General features: G+C 36.3%; 3 protein-coding genes across 5 annotated transcripts; all 3 read left to right on the forward strand.

Moving 5' to 3' along the window:
• The first annotated feature begins 1,765 nt into the window (after positions 1-1,765).
• LOC120133749 (11-oxo-beta-amyrin 30-oxidase-like) lies at positions 1,766-10,561 on the forward strand. Of its 2 annotated transcripts, none has more exons than XM_039150268.1 (6): positions 1,766-2,110; positions 2,187-2,401; positions 2,560-2,806; positions 2,881-3,234; positions 9,986-10,028; positions 10,099-10,561. In XM_039150268.1, the coding sequence occupies exons 4-6, from the start codon at positions 2,918-2,920 to the stop codon at positions 10,522-10,524; spliced, it is 786 nt and encodes a 261-aa protein (XP_039006199.1). In that variant the 5' UTR covers positions 1,766-2,110; positions 2,187-2,401; positions 2,560-2,806; positions 2,881-2,917; the 3' UTR covers positions 10,525-10,561. The 2 variants fall into 2 exon arrangements, with proteins under 2 accessions (XP_039006199.1, XP_039006201.1); XM_039150270.1 differs by having other exon boundaries at positions 9,986-10,019.
• LOC120133760 (cytochrome P450 72A15-like) lies at positions 1,822-2,670 on the forward strand. Its single transcript, XM_039150279.1, has 3 exons — positions 1,822-2,128; positions 2,187-2,401; positions 2,560-2,670. The coding sequence occupies exons 1-3, from the start codon at positions 1,822-1,824 to the stop codon at positions 2,668-2,670; spliced, it is 633 nt and encodes a 210-aa protein (XP_039006210.1).
• Positions 10,562-11,657: 1,096 nt separating the features above from the next.
• On the forward strand, positions 11,658-14,641 carry LOC120133784 (trifunctional UDP-glucose 4,6-dehydratase/UDP-4-keto-6-deoxy-D-glucose 3,5-epimerase/UDP-4-keto-L-rhamnose-reductase RHM1-like). 2 transcript variants are annotated; one of them, XM_039150301.1, is made up of 4 exons: positions 11,658-11,721; positions 12,478-12,487; positions 12,535-14,092; positions 14,182-14,625. In XM_039150301.1, exons 3-4 carry the CDS (start codon positions 12,542-12,544, stop codon positions 14,623-14,625), a joined length of 1,995 nt encoding a protein of 664 aa, XP_039006232.1. In that variant the 5' UTR covers positions 11,658-11,721; positions 12,478-12,487; positions 12,535-12,541. The 2 variants fall into 2 exon arrangements, with proteins under 2 accessions (XP_039006232.1, XP_039006233.1); XM_039150302.1 differs by lacking the exons at positions 11,658-11,721; positions 12,478-12,487 and having other exon boundaries at positions 12,542-14,092; positions 14,182-14,641.
• Positions 14,642-15,926: the final 1,285 nt, after the last annotated feature.

Raw genomic sequence — 15,926 nt, forward strand, 5'->3', positions numbered from 1 at the left:
ATAATTTCTATTTGATCCCTGATCTTCCTAGGGATTTCGAATTTGGAAACAAAATTTTCAAATTGGACACTAAAATTAATTTAGGGGTTTGGGAAAAAATCTCAAATGTTAGGATTTAAATTAGAGTTAAATTAAGGTGTCACACCAATTTTTCTATGAAGTATTAACTTTATTTATGATTTTTATATCTATTTATAATTTAAAAAAATACTCAAATGTTAGGATTTTAATTAGAGTTAAATTAGGATATTAACAATATTTGATTTGGGTTTAATATTTTTTTAGACCTAGGTGGCGTTTGGTTCGTTGGAATCCCTTGGAATTAGGAGGAATTGGAATCCTATTCCACCACTTTCTCATGTTTGGTTCAAGTTTTCAAAGGGGGAATTGGAATCCAATTCCATAAAGGGAGGAAAAGTAAATTTCATCTATAACATGATGGAATTGAAATCCTTTGGAGGAGGGAATGTGAAATTTGACCATACTACCCTCATCAATTTTTTGGTATTCGGGTTGATTATTTTTTTAAAAAAATCGGGATTGGGTCGGGTTTTTTTAAGTGTGATATTCGGGTCAGGGTCGGGTTTAGGGTGAAAAATACCAAACCCGAAAAAATATATAATTTTACCTTATATATTTAGGAATAATTACAATAATACCCCTCTATATATATATTTTTTTCAATTAAGTCACTGTTTTTATTGAATAAAAATATTTTTTTTATTATTTCGGGTCGGGTATCGGGTGGAGGTTCCCTTGTTCTCGGGTCGAGTTTCGGGTGGATCAAAAACACGACCCATGGTCATCCCTAATTGGGATGATTTTAACTTATGATGTTTATCAGTATGATTTTTATAATTTATTGAAATGAATAATCAATCAATAAAATGAAAATTTAATATTTTTTAAATTTTTATAATATATTGCTACATGTAAGTTATAAAACAAACTAAAATTAAGCAAAAAAACAAGAAGGGTAATTCTGTCATTTTACATTACTGAAATCAAATTCATCTAACATGTCTGCGAACCAAACAGAATATGGAATTGGATTCCAATTCAATTTCCAGTCAACCAAACATGTTTCAGATTTAGATTCTAATTCCTTCAGATTCCAATTCTTTCACAGATTCCAATTCCCTCAGAAACATTCTAGCAAACCAAACGCCACCTTAATATTATGATATGAGTTTTATGATTTAACACTTTAATATTATGATTTGATTATAGATTTTATTATTCTAGAGTTAATATTATAGTTTTAATCTTGAAATTTGACATTTTAATTTTTTTTTATATTTTTAATTTTAAAATTATTTTATATTACTTACCCTTACCGCTCCCATACCCTGTAATTTTAAAAATTACATTTTTTTTTTGTCTCTGTCCCCGTATCTGTATCAGTGCAACATAAGATATGAAATCATATATTTCATCAAAAATTAAAAAGAATTTTCGTTAATTATATTATCAAAATTATAGTACAGAAACAGCGGAAATTTTGCAGCTTTTATTACCTTTTTGTTTGTAAATATTCTCATTTATGGTTCCATCACTCGATTATTGTTAGTACACAGCATGAATTTGTAATTTCTACTATTTATACCAACCATGACACATTTCTGACTTTTTCATTGTCGTGTACTCATTAAAGATTTCGATTTCCAGAGCAATCTTTAAAGATATTGTAATTTTGTCAGAGAATTTAATTTCTGTCCAGGCCAGTCCTTTTGCCTATTAAAACATTATCTGCCCTTGCCTTTTTTTCACTCACAAACACATCTATTTTCATCGTTAGAACCTTTCTCTCGGTCATTAAGCATGGAAGATTCCCTTGTCACAGTTAGAGCTTTACTTTTTTCTCTTGTTGTCGGGCTATTGATTATATGGGGATGGAGGGTTTTGAACTGGGTATGGCTGAAGCCAAAGAAGCTCGAAAAGTGCCTGAGACAACAGGGTTATTCTGGAAATTCCTACAGGTTCTTGTTCGGGGAAATCAAGGAGATCCTCACCATGACCAGACAAGCAAGATCCAAACCTAAGTCGTCCATTACTGATGACATTGCCCCATATGTCATTCCTCACTATCATCAAACTGTCAAGACTTATGGTTTGTCTAATATCGCTGGTTTTCTTTTTCTTTTTGTTTAACCTAACGTCTGTAATCTCTTGTGGGAAAAATGCAGGGAAGAATTCGATTCAGTGGTTTGGTCCCAGTCCAAGGATTACAATCACTGACCCTGAGTTGATACGAGAGATATTTACAAAATACGAGTTTCAGAAGCCTCGTGTTAACCCCCTTCTCCGCTTACTTTTTAGTGGCCTTCTAACCCTCGAGGGAGATGAGTGGGCTAAGCATAGAAAGATTATTTCCCATGCTTTTCATCAAGATAAATTGAAGGTATTTGCACATTGCTCCTTTAATTTTTTAATTTTTCGTGTGCTGTGGCTGGTGATGAAGTCTTTATGACAATTACCTAGAAAATTGTTGGAATGATTTTAACGGAAGACCATGTTGCCACTATGTATGTTCTTTTCTTGACTTGGAAATTCACGCAGAGCATGTTGCCAGCATTCTATGAATGTTGTACCGAGATGATCGACGAATGGGAGAAGATGGTGTCCGTAGACGGCTCGAGTGAGGTCGATGTGTGGGGCCTTGTCTCGTAAACTTAACAAGAGATGTGATTTCTCGAGCAGCATTCGGAAGCAGCTACGAAGAAGGAAATCGGATTTTCCTACTACTAGACGAGCAAACCATTCTTCTCACACAAGTAGTTCAGTCACTTTACATTCCAGGATGGAGGTAAAATTAGTCACTATTCTAAGTTAACAGATATCCAAGATTTAACTTTATGTTTGATATTTGTATTGTGGAAGCTTTCTACCAACTACGAGAAACAGGAAGTTGAAGGTGATGGAAAAAGAGATAAAAGACTCCCTTAGGGAATTGGTGAAGAAAAGAGAGGCGGCAGTTAAAGCTGGTGAAGTCATTAATGATGACTTATTAGGCATACTCGTTGAATCCAACTTTAAAGAAATTCAAGAGCATGGAGATCACAAGAACATGGGAATGAGTTTTGAAGATGTGGTTGATGAGTGCAAGTTGTTCTACTTGGCTGGCCAAGAGACCACCTCGGTTCTGCTGGTTTGGACAATGTTTCTGCTTGCACGGTACCCGAATTGGCAGACAAAGGAAAGGGAAGAGGTTCTGCAAGTCTTCGGTGACGGTAAATGTTCGGATGTCAAAATAATTCCTTATTCTCAATCAATAAATTAAGGAAATGCGTAGCAAGGAGAAGTAAGGGTCGATTCCACAGGGACTTAGAAAATTATAAATTTCTGTCTGAATTATTTATGCCAGGCGTGAAACAGTAAAAATGGAGGGATTTTAGTAAAAGATAATAAAGTGATTAAATAAAAGTAATTAAAGTAAAAATAAGAAGATGAAGATTGTGAATAAATACGGTAAAAGTAGCCTCAAGCTTCGCTTTGATTCAATTTTCTTTAGATCATCGAATAAGATTTTCTCTTCGGGATTCACGTCGGTTACTTTGTCTACAAGGGCTATCCTTGTGACTCTATCTTGTATACCGAATACCCAAGTCAATCTTTGATTCCGGCTTCAGTAGTTGATTCTAACAACATCTATTGTCGTAGATCAAATACCATTTAAGTTCGTGGCGACCGACTCGGATTGTTGTTCTATAACCGTCAATTCCGATCTCAATTCCCTCTTGGCGAAGCTATCTCGCCAAGTGTGTTCCCAGGAAGTCGAATTGCTTTCTATAAGCCGAATCTTCCTCCCTCACGTTTAATCACAACAACTTCTTGACCAAAGTCAATCTTCGATTTTGAAAACTGTTTTGATTTTGAAAAATAAGCGCAGAGATTGAGAGAGAGATTCCGAAGATATTAAGGACCGTTTCAATTCTCCCGTTGGAATTGAATCATCGCGACAGCTCTCGGCTTATGAAAAGTTTAGCTAAGCATGACAAAAGTCTACTTAGCATAAATAAAACTTGAAAATAAAGAAAATAAAAAGAACTTGAAAAGGAAAAGAGAAAACTTTTATAAAAACTAGAGAGAAAAGAAGAATGTATTCTGAATGATGAGCTTAGGCTTACCCCAAGTGGGTATTTATAGCTCTCAAAGCCTAAAGGATAAACAAAGAAAATAATAAATAATACAAAAGATAATTGTTTTTAAATTTAAATTCAACTTAAACTAGTCTCCTAATGCAACTCTACTCGTCAATCTTCCAGAAGGCGCGGAAGAAGTATTCTAGAAACTGCCGCTGACTGGACCTTCTAGAAACTGCAACGTTACCGCGTCGTGCCCAGAGTTGTGCCCATGTCTCCAGCCGTGACCAATAATAAAAAAATGCAGAATTCGCCCGTTTTGTCACAAATTCTGGAAAACAATGACCTGTACGAAACAAGCACAACACGACCAAATCAACAACAATAAATCCACAAAACCGAAGAAATAACGAGCAAATATTAACTATTCTGAACACTCATCAAATTTCCCTCACTTATCTCATGCTTGTCCTCAAGTAGGATTAACCAAATCAGTCAAAACTTCATTAAAACGTTCTTTCTCAAGTTTCACATTTAGGGAAGCAAGGTAGAGACCACATAACTATTCAAGTCAAGAAATCAATCAATTGACATCACTAATTAGAACAAGTCAAGTGCAATTGTATATCCATCCATTCATTAATTTCAATGCTCATAACTCAATACCTTACCGGGATTCACTCAAATCACTCCATGTGTTTGGGGTAAGAAACGCTCAATGTCAGAATTTACACAGTATTACCATAAGCCTGTAAGTAAATCAAATCTCCACTACTAATAAGAACAAGATGCTAAATCAAAGGGTCTTTTATTGGTTGTAACGGGCTTAGGTAAAAGGGGAAAAGGCTAAACATAAGGCTAAATGTTCAAGGCAAGGAACTAACAAATAATAATCTCAACTCCATCAAAACATTAAGCACAACGATAAAAAAAATATCAAACAACAAATTTCTTATCGAAATGCTTTTTCACATTTTGTTGTTTTGTCTTGCATTTTTTTCACGTCTTTTTTGTGTTCTTTTTTTTTCTTTCGAACAGTCTCTCTTTTTTCGAACACTGTTTTTGTTTTTTTTTTCATCAACATTTTTTCGATGGAGATACAATGGTAAAATTATTCACTTGCCCTGAAAAAGGTAGAAAAGAAGGATAAAATAAAAGCTCGGGTTTATGAATATGGTGAAACAAAGAAGCGGGAATAGGCTCAAAAGTGTTTAACTAAGGAAAATATGCATGGGTAGGCTATTAGTGGGGAAACGGAATGGTTTTCCTAAGGTGCCCAAATCATTTTTAAGCATCATGTTCATGTGTAATCTCGACAGTATTTAACATGCAGGTTCTAGAATACCAATGCCAAATTCGACACACTCAATCAAACAAAATGAGAGCGAAAATGATATGCTCGTAAAGGCTCAAATCTCACCAAATTGTTTTCATGCATTGAGCTAATCACATTTCAACCAACAAAGTCATGGAATATCACAAAAATACCAATTTATCACAATTCATGCTATTGCTATCAAGAATCCTAACCTAAACAATTATGTGTTCCCAAGCAAGCATAGCATTCCAAAAATTTCAACAAGACAAAGATAATTAATGAAATTTCCGACCAATTCAACCACACATACTAGATTCAAAGCATAAAGATAAGCGAAATGAAATTCAACCCTACACTCTACTCCCCCTCACTTAAAGCGTTTGCCTCAAAACGAAAAAAAAATTAAAGTGCAAGAGAAGGAACAGAGTACTCCCCGGATTTACTGTCGACCGGTCTCCTTAGAAGTGTGCTAACTGCCGTTACATGCTCCTAGGGTAGAATTTGGCATTGTTCGGATGATAATCTCTCAATTCTTCGTTGTTTAAGTTTGAAATTCCTGCAAAATTAAATAAAATATGCTTAATCGGAGAAAAAAAATAAAGAAAAAATAAAAATATAACGGAATTGGAAAACAATGGTTGCCTCCCATGAAGCGCTTTATTTAACGTCATTAGCTTGACGACCTGATTCAGACTACAGGTTTCGTGACAACACTTCCGCTTCATTCGCTTTCTCCAACTAAGAAATCCTTATGAGAAATTTGAAAATTCTCACAAAGATTTCTTCGGATATTTCCCAATTTTAAAAACTTGTCCAAGAATGGCCGTCAAAACATCTTTTTTACCAAAAATGATTTCTTCAAACGCTCCTTGATGATTTCGACTAATTTTGGTGCCTGCAAAAAGGAAGGTAAATCTTTAGATTTTAAAGGAGTTGAGATCAAATTTGATCAACAACTGAAATATTTTCAACTCCTTATGTCGTTTTTATCATCTGATTCCTTTGCATAAATCGTCAACAAAGTTAGATTCATCATCAACAAGTTCAAAAATGCCAACAAAATTATACTATGAACGTATTAGGATATCTCATTGCTTTATAGACATCAAATTTTAAGATCTCACCATCGAACTCCATAGTAAGAATATCGCTCGAACATCAATCTTTGCATTGCCGTGCTCAGAAAAGGACGACCGAGGAGGATTTCAGAACCATGTTGCTACGATCATTTTCCATATCAATCACATAAAAATCAGCAGGGAAAATTAAGTTTTCTACCTCCACTAGAACATTTTCTATGAGTCCTTCAGGATAAATTATTGATTTGCCGGCTAGCTGAAGTGTAACTCTCGTCTCCTTCAAAGGCTTGGTGGAAATTAAATTATAGACGGAGAGAGGCATTACATTGATAGAGGCACCTAGATCGCACATAGCTCGCTTGATTTTAACCTCACCAATTTTACAAGGTATTGAAAACATACCTTGGTCTTTATACTTCGGTGGAAGCGGTCGTTGGAAAACTGCTGAGACGTTGCGCCTAAATCCACTTTCTCGACCCCGGTAAGTTTCCTTTTAGTCATACAAAGATCCTTCAGAAACCGACAATACCTTGGAACTTTCCGGATAACTTCGAGGAGAGGTATGTTAACTTCCACCTTTCGAAGTACGTCTAATATTTCATTTTCCTCAGCTTTTTTTATCCTTTTTAGCTAACCTTGATGGAAAAGGTGGTGGCACGTCATAGGGAGATGGCGTCGGATCGTCCACTTGTTCTTCTTCATTCTTATTCTGGGATCCCGCGTCATTGGTCTTCTTTTCTTTTTGGACTGCTTGGTCCGATGGGATAGGTGGCGCTACTACTGTACCACTCCGAAGGGTGATGGCGCTAACGTTTTCCCTCGGATTCACTTCAGTTTGAGACGGAAGTTTACCTTGTGACTCTAATCTCCCAACGGTTTGAGCCAGTTAGCTCAATTGCTTGTCCATCTCTTGGAAGTGGGCTTCAGTTCGGATCTGGAATTTCTCCTGGGATAGTGCTAACCTTTCGACAATCGATTCTAGTGATGTCTTCTGCGGGCTGTTGTTGTGGTTGAGGTCTCGCTTGATAGCTTTGATTCGGTCTCGGGTTCTGCGCATAACTGAAGTTCAGGTGATCCCTCCATGCTGGGTTGTATGTATTACCGTAAGGATTATAAGCTTTTTGGGGAGGTCCCGGGAAGTTTCCGACTACGTTGACTTGAGCTGTTGCATCGTCTTGAATCAGTGGACAACCGTCTGTTGGATGATCAGGCAATGCACATATTCCAGATACTCGGTTTTGTCCTGTCTTTCCTGCAACAAGAGAGTTTACGACTTCAGTTAACTTATCTATTTTACTTTCCAAGGAAGATGAACTTATCTCATGAACCCTTCGAGAAGGTTCATTATTTGCGCGGAACTGTTGGGAATTTGCAGCCATCGTCGATATTAAGTCTCTAGCCTCGGTAGGAGTCATATTCACCAAGGCTCCACCGCTAGCAGCATCGATCATCTTCATTTCCAGGGGAGATAATCCTTCATAGAAGTATTGAATGAGTGTTTGTTCGGTTAGCCCATGTTGTGGGCAACTAGAACACAACTTCTTAAACCGCTCCCAGTAGTCGTAGAGAGACTCTCTATCAAGTTGCTTGATTCCAAGTATTCTCCTTCGTAGTTCACTTACTTTTGCCGCAGGGAAAAACCTGTCAAGAAAAAAGACGAGTCATATTAACCCATGTAGTAACAGAATTAGGAGGAAGATAAAATAACCACTCCTTAGCCGAGTCGGCTAAGGAAAAAGGGAAAGCTCTAAGTTTTATTTGGTCCTCGGTTACTCCCTGTGGTGTCATGCTAGAGCAAACCATGTGAAATTCTTTGAGATGTTTGTGTGGATCCTCGTTTGGCAATCCGCGAAATGTAGGGAGAAGATGAATAAGACCGGTTTTCAACTGGTATGGAGTTTCGCCTTGGGGAAAATTAATGCACATAGGTCCTTGTTCAGTGGGTGCCGCGGCTAACTCTCGAATAGTAGGTTCGGCCATCGGATTTGTATTACCTGAATTTGATCTTTCTTCTGGATCTAATTGTTGTCTCCTTCTTTCCCGAAGTGTCTGTGCGTGGAGTCTCCTAGCTTCAGCTTCGATCTCCGGGTTGTACTCCACTAATGTGCCCGGATTAGTCCTGGTCATAAATCAAAAACAAACAAAAATTAGTAACTTTGGTGAAGTCCCCGGCAACGGCGCCAATTTGACAACTGTCGTTTCGGATGTCAAAATAATTCCTTATTCTCAATCAATAAATTAAGGAAATGCGTAGCAAGGAGAAGTAAGGGTCGATTCCACAGGGACTTAGAAAATTATAAATTTCTGTCTGAATTATTTATGACAGGCGTGAAACAGTAAAAATGGGGGGATTTTAGTAAAGATAATAAAGTGATTAAATAAAAGTAATTAAAGTAAAATAAGAAGATGAAGATTGTGAATAAATACGGTAAAAGTAGCCTTAAGCTTCGCTTTGATTCAATTTTCTTTAGATCATCGAATAAGATTTTCTCTTCGGGATTCACGTCGGTTACTTTGTCTACAAGGGCTATCCTTGTGACTCTATCTTGTATACCGAATACCCAAGGCAATCTTTGATTCCGACTTCGGTAGTTGATTCTAACAACATCTATTGTCGTAGATCAAATACCGTTTAAGTTCGTGGCGACCGACTCGGATTGTTGTTTCTATAACCGTCAATTCCGATCTCAATTCCCTCTTGGCGAAGCTATCTCGCCAAGTGTGTTCCCAGGAAGTCGAATTGCTTTCTATAAGCCGAATCTTCCTCCCACATGTTTAATCGCAACAACTTCTTGACCAAAGTCAATCTTCGATTTTGAAAACTGTTTTGATTTTGAAAAATAAGCGTAGAGATTGAGAGAGAGATTCCGAAGATATTAAGGGACCGTTTCAATTCTCCCGTTGGAATTGAATCATCGCGACAACTCTCGGCTTATGAAAAGTTTAGCTAAGCATGACAAAAGTCATACTTAGCATAAAAATAAAACTTGAAAGTAAAGAAAAATAAAAAGAACTTGAAAAGGAAAAGAGAAAACTTTTATAAAAACTAGAGAGAAAAGAAGAATGTATTCTGAATGATGAGTTTAGGCTTACCCCAAGTGGGTATTTATAGCCTCTCAAAGCCTAAAGGATAAACAAAGAAAATAATAAAATAATACAAAATATAATTGTTTTTAAATTTAAATTCAAACTTAAACTAGTATCCTAATGCAACTCTACTCGTCAATCTTCCAGAAGGCGTGCGGAAGAAGTCTTCCAGAAACCGCCGCTGACTGGACCTTCTAGAAACTGCCACGTCATACAGCGTCGTGCCCAGAGTCGTGCCCATGTCTCCAGCTGTGATCAAATAATAAAAAAAATGCAGAATTCACCCGTTTTGTCACAAATTCTGAAAAAACAATGACCTGTACGAAAACAAGCACAACACGACCAAATCAACAGCAATAAATCCACAAAACCGAAGAAATAACGAGCAAATATTAACTATTCTGAACACTCATCAGTAAATCGGATCCGGATGGCCCGAGTCATCTCAAAGTTGTAAGTCCGGTTCTTGGTCCAATTAGAAACAGGCTTTTCTAGTTACTTGTCACATTTTCTAATTAGTCCAATGCAACAGGTGACAATGATCTTGAACGAAGTTCTCGGGCTGTACCCTCCAATCGTTTTACTAGCACGGTCCTTGTCGAAGGATATGAAACTTGGGAAACTGTCGTTACCAGCCGGAGTGGTAGCTTCGATTCCAACATTCCTGATTCACCATGATCCAGAAATTTGGGGTGAGGATGCGCTAGAATTTAGACCGGAGAGGTTTGCAGAAGGGGTTTCAAAAGCATCGAAAAGTCAGGGCACATTTCTCCCTTTTGGAGGGGGTCCTAGAATCTGCATTGGGCAGAATTTTGCTCTGATGGAAGCAAAAATGGCGATTGTAATGATTCTAAGACGATTCTGGTTTGAGCTTTCCCCTTCGTATGCTCACTCTCCTATCGCTGTTATTACGCTTCGTCCTCAGCACGGTGCTCATATGATTCTACATAAACTCTAGATGCATTGGAAACTTTGATTTTACACTTGAATGAACTTTCCCAGTATGTAACTTGGCAACTGTTTTCGTTGTCGTTGCCATTGCCATTGCCATTGCCATTGCGTGGGATTTTAGTTTTTGTTAGGCTCATTTGCTCAATCTTCAAGAACAAATGAACTTTTAACTCTCTTTATATACAACAATGGCATAGTTGAAGTTGATTCATTTGGATGCAAATCTTTAGCATCGACGATGACATAATTAGCTTTTTCAATGTTCATGATTACATTAGTTGTAAAGGTAATCTGTGTGTGTCGTAGGATTGACATATTAATCAGAAAGTGAGGAAAGAGATGTAAAGGTATGTTAGTATGTTACTTACTGTGCTGTTCAGCTTTGTATTTTGGCAATGTGTGCATAGAAAGTTTTAGCTAGGCTTTTGTAATTGCACCATTGTTGTTAGGATCAGTTGGAAACGGTTTGGAAGCAGTTAAGAAGTCTGTTAATACACTGTTTTCTAAATCATCTTTAACTGATGTATCTCTTGTATAAATACGGTAGTTTCTTTATGAGATATTACAACTTTCTATCAATAAAATCACTAGAGTGTGTTTAGTCTCTTCTTCTAGTCTTCTTAGCTTGAATTCTTTCTCTATTCTTGTTTAGTCTATGGTATTTCTATCATGAAATCCTATCAAGAGATCCAATGTAGAAACAAGCAAATTGAAAATGGGGATCTTTCTGGTGAAAATGATATTTTTTAATATAAATAATTAAATCTATTAAATTATTTTGAATTAAGATTAGATTGATAAATTATATAGATTTAAAAGATTAAAACTATTATTATATGAGATCACATTATATATTTATTTTTTAATTAATTGACATGTTTATAATTTTTTGAAAAAATAATCTATTTGTTATTAAATTTATAATTAAGTGACCTTTGGTGTAGTTTACCAACCCACCCTTGTTTACGTAGGACATGCATTTCCTTCATAGGAAATCACGATTCAACAAGATCATTTATGTTATTTTTCATGGCTCCCCTTAACTGTCTCTTCCGCCTATAATTTACACATATATCTATATATGTATGTACATGAAGTTGCCACAATTTCCCTCTCCCTCAATACTCTTTTTCTTTTCCCTCTCTCTAGAATTTGTGCGTCTGTTTCTCTATCTGGATTTTGATTGATTTCTTCCCTTCATCTTGTAAGTCAAGGTTCTTCCCTTTTCTATGCCAAATTTGATCAATGATTGTGTCTCTTTGAAATTTGGGTTTCCTTTCTATTAATTGAGGCCGTTTTATGATCTGGGTATTTCTTAATTTTCTTAGCTTCGGTAGCCTGTTAGCTTCCGTTCTGGCTCCATTCATTTGCTTATGAACCAGATCTCTATCTCTTTCTATTATTATATGACGAATATGATAATCAAGGCGAAAGAAATAAAGAAAAGAAACATGGAGTTCACCTTTTTTTTTTCTAATCACCCATATAAATTCATTGATCAATTAATTTCGATAGACATAGCAGAGGTTAGTTACAAAATAATATTTCAACCTAATTTATTCTATTTATAAGATCAAAATTCAAATTTACACTGTATGTATATGATTTTTTTTGCATTTTAGGGCATGATCAATATTATTTACAAACTCATTAACCTCGTTGACAAAAAGAAATATTATTCTCCTTAGAACTCATTACATTATCAATTGATTAAGAAAATACTAAATAGATATTACATTGTAATCATTTCAGACTATTAAAAAATTACATATTTTTTTATCTAGATTAGCTTTAAACATAAAGTTGAATCGTCTGTAAAGGTGGAATTTTGGTGATTTTGTTTGCGTTTTATTGTGGGTTTGGCTTGATATGGTTTTTTGGCTTTTCTTTCATGCTTATTTTTGGGATTGCACATAGTTAATTTTCACGTGGTTAATTTTCACGTATTTATTTATGCAAGTTGGTGCTGATTTTAGCGTACCTAGATTAGTTTTCTTGTTGTTTTTGGTAGAATTGGTTTGAGAATGGCTACATATACCCCCGAGAACATCCTCATAACTGGGGCTGCTGGTTTTATTGCATCCCATGTGGCTAATCGGCTGATTCGGAACTACCCCGGTTACAAGATAGTTGTGCTTGACAAGCTTGATTACTGCTCCAACCTTAAAAACCTCCTTCCCTCCCAGTCGTCTCCAAACTTCAAGTTTGTGAAGGGGGACATCGGCAGTGCTGACCTTGCTAACTATCTCCTCGTCACCGAGTCTATCGACACAATAATGCATTTTGCGGCCCAAACTCATGTCGATAACTCATTTGGAAACAGCTTTGAGTTTACCAAGAACAATATCTATGGCACACATGTCTTACTTGAAGCCTGCAAAGTCACTGGCCAGATCAGGAGGTTCATCCATGTGAGTACTGATGAGGTTTATGGGGAGACAGATGAGGATGCGGTTGTAGGTAACCATGAGGCTTCCCAACTTCTCCCGACAAACCCGTACTCTGCGACGAAAGCCGGTGCCGAAATGCTTGTAATGGCATATGGTAGGTCATATGGATTACCGGTGATTACAACCCGTGGTAACAATGTTTATGGTCCCAATCAGTTCCCTGAAAAATTAATTCCAAAGTTCATCCTCTTAGCAATGAGGGGGGAGACTCTTCCGATTCATGGGGATGGTTCTAATGTGAGGAGTTACTTATACTGTGAGGATGTGGCTGAGGCATTTGAAGTCATTCTTCACAAGGGTGAAGTTGGCCATGTTTATAATATTGGAACCAAGAAGGAAAGGAGAGTGATTGATGTAGCCAAAGATATATGCAAACTTTTCTCAATGGATCCCGAGACGAGCATCAAGTTCGTTGATAACAGACCATTCAATGATCAGAGGTATTTTCTTGATGATCAGAAGCTGAAGGTCTTGGGATGGTCTGAGCGAACTGTATGGGAAGGGGGCTTGAAAAAGACAATAGAGTGGTACACCAAAAATCCCAATTGGTGGGGAGATGTGTCTGGTGCCCTGCTTCCACACCCAAGAATGCTGATGATGCCTGGTGGTAGACACTATGATTCGGAAGGTGGAAAACTTACGAGCGATCCTATGACTCCCCGATTGATAGTTCCGACCTCCAAAAGTAGTCACTCTACCCTAAAACCGGCCTTGAAGTTCTTGATCTATGGAAGAACCGGGTGGATTGGAGGTTTACTTGGTAAGTTATGTGAGAAACAAGGCATTCCCTTTGAATATGGAAGAGGGCACTTGGAAGATCGATCATCGCTTGTGGCAGATATTCAAAATATAAAGCCAACCCATGTTTTCAATGCTGCTGGTGTGACTGGTAGACCCAATGTTGATTGGTGTGAATCTCACAAGACTGAGACAATTCGTACCAATGTGGCTGGGACCTTGAACTTGGCAGATGTTTGCAGACAGCATGGGCTTTTGATGATGAATTTCGCTACCGGATGTATATTCGAGTACGATGCTGCACACCCTCAAGGCTCAGGGATTGGCTTTAAAGAGGAAGACAAACCCAATTTTATTGGTTACTTCTATTCGAAAACCAAGGCTATGGTAACTACACCGGATATAGTTTATCTGGTATACAACTTGTGCGTTAGTTTATATCTTGAATTCTCTTAATATCCTCCCGTCTTGTTTAGGTTGAAGAGCTGTTGAAAGAATATGACAATGTCTGCACCCTGAGAGTTCGAATGCCGATCTCATCCGACCTAAACTACCCGCGCAACTTCATCACCAAGATATTGCGCTACAGCAAGGTGGTTAACATCCCCAACAGCATGACAATCTTGGATGAACTTCTACCGATTTCTATCGAGATGGCAAAGAGGAACTTGAGGGGCATATGGAACTTTACGAACCCAGGGGTTGTTAGCCACAACGAGATCCTGGATATGTACAAGGCATACATCAACCCCAAGTTTGAGTGGGTGAACTTCACATTGGAAGAACAAGGCAAGGTGATAGTTGCCCCTCGAAGCAATAATGAAATGGATGCATCCAAGTTGAAGAAAGAGTTCCCGGAGTTGTTACCGATCAAAGAATCACTGATTAAGTATGTCTTCGAACCTAACAAGAGAACTTGAGGCTATGAACCCAGTTTTTCAGCTAGAGATCCCGAGTTTGGCCCTCTAGTTTCTGCATTTACTGTATGTAATGGTCAGGAATATCCTTTCCTTTGTTACAGTAGGCTTCCATGCCTTTAATTTTACACAACTATAAAATTATTAGGTTGTATTGTATGGACTAGTTTACTTGGGCATTCCTGTTTCTAAAGAAACTTCCTTTAGGTGTGTAATATTTTCTGTTTTAGTCCAAAAAAATCTATTATATAATAATATAATCACAAGCATCGCCCTATTTTTGTTTGAATTATTTCTACTTTGAAATATCTTAGAATAAGCCCCTCGTTATGCTTCCAAAATCAAATTAACTTTTAATAACCAAAACTAAATTAAACTTTTAAATATAATGATTAACTTTATATTCTTATAAAAGAATATTTAATTAATATATGTGATATATATATATATATAATGATTTGATTGTTTAAATAAATATTTATGTTATAATTTTTTAATCAATCCTGGTAAGTATTTTCAAAGATAATTTTTAATCATTTAACATTGAACGCTCATATCTCTACATTCATGGTGCTCGAATCCAAGACCACAAGAAATAACAACAATTTATTTTCTACTGATGTTGTTTAATCCGTGTAATATTTATATTATAGTTAAAAGTAAATTATTAAAATAAATTATATATATCCACACAAATCGTTATCCTCGTTTTCTTTTATTCTGATTGAAATTTTAATTTATAATTGGATAACCGTTTTTTAATGGGTAAAGTATGCAATAGTCTACCGATAATAGGGTATATTGTTTTGTTGAGTCTCTCGATTATTAAAAGTTATAAAATGATCATTCGATTATAAGACATTGTTTTATTAAGTCTCTCAACTATTAAAAATTACAAAATGATCGCATGATATTTGTATGTTCTAAACTAGTCCTATTCCGTTAGAAAATTAACGGTAGTCTAAACTGAATGTTAATCTACTGACTGAAATATGCTAAAATATGATCTTAGAATCTCAATCGACTATCATATCTCAATCAACATGTTAACATCACAGTTCAAACGACCATCAACTTTTTACCCAAAAAAGACGAGTTTGAAACATATAAATAGTCAACTGAGTATTTTGTAACTTTTAATAGTCAAAGGACTTAACAAAACAACATCATATAATCATGATTATTTTGTAACTTTTAATAGTCAAATGACAAAACAATATCGTATAGTCGAGAGACCGTTTGTATACTTTACCTTTTCAATAATATATATCCACGCTAATTATTATTCTAATTATCTTTCATTT

This window comes from Hibiscus syriacus, unplaced genomic scaffold (assembly GCF_006381635.1).
Source record: "Hibiscus syriacus cultivar Baekdansim isolate YM2019G1 unplaced genomic scaffold, ASM638163v2 tig00110596_pilon, whole genome shotgun sequence".
Classification (NCBI taxonomy): Eukaryota; Viridiplantae; Streptophyta; class Magnoliopsida; order Malvales; family Malvaceae; genus Hibiscus; species Hibiscus syriacus.

Coding starts and splice junctions, on each gene's coding strand:
- LOC120133749 (XM_039150268.1), top strand. CDS start 2,918: ATGGAAAAAGAGATAAAAGACTCCCTTAGGGAATTGGTGAAGAAAAGA. Junction 3,235..9,985: donor CAAGTCTTCGGTGACGGTAA/ATGTTCGGATGT, acceptor ACTCATCAGTAA/ATCGGATCCGGATGGCCCGA. Junction 10,029..10,098: donor ATCTCAAAGTTGTAAGTCCG/GTTCTTGGTCCA, acceptor CCAATGCAACAG/GTGACAATGATCTTGAACGA.
- LOC120133784 (XM_039150301.1), top strand. CDS start 12,542: ATGGCTACATATACCCCCGAGAACATCCTCATAACTGGGGCTGCTGGT. Junction 14,093..14,181: donor ATTCGAAAACCAAGGCTATG/GTAACTACACCG, acceptor CGTCTTGTTTAG/GTTGAAGAGCTGTTGAAAGA.
- LOC120133760 (XM_039150279.1), top strand. CDS start 1,822: ATGGAAGATTCCCTTGTCACAGTTAGAGCTTTACTTTTTTCTCTTGTT. Junction 2,129..2,186: donor TGGTTTGTCTAATATCGCTG/GTTTTCTTTTTC, acceptor GGAAAAATGCAG/GGAAGAATTCGATTCAGTGG. Junction 2,402..2,559: donor TTCATCAAGATAAATTGAAG/GTATTTGCACAT, acceptor AAATTCACGCAG/AGCATGTTGCCAGCATTCTA.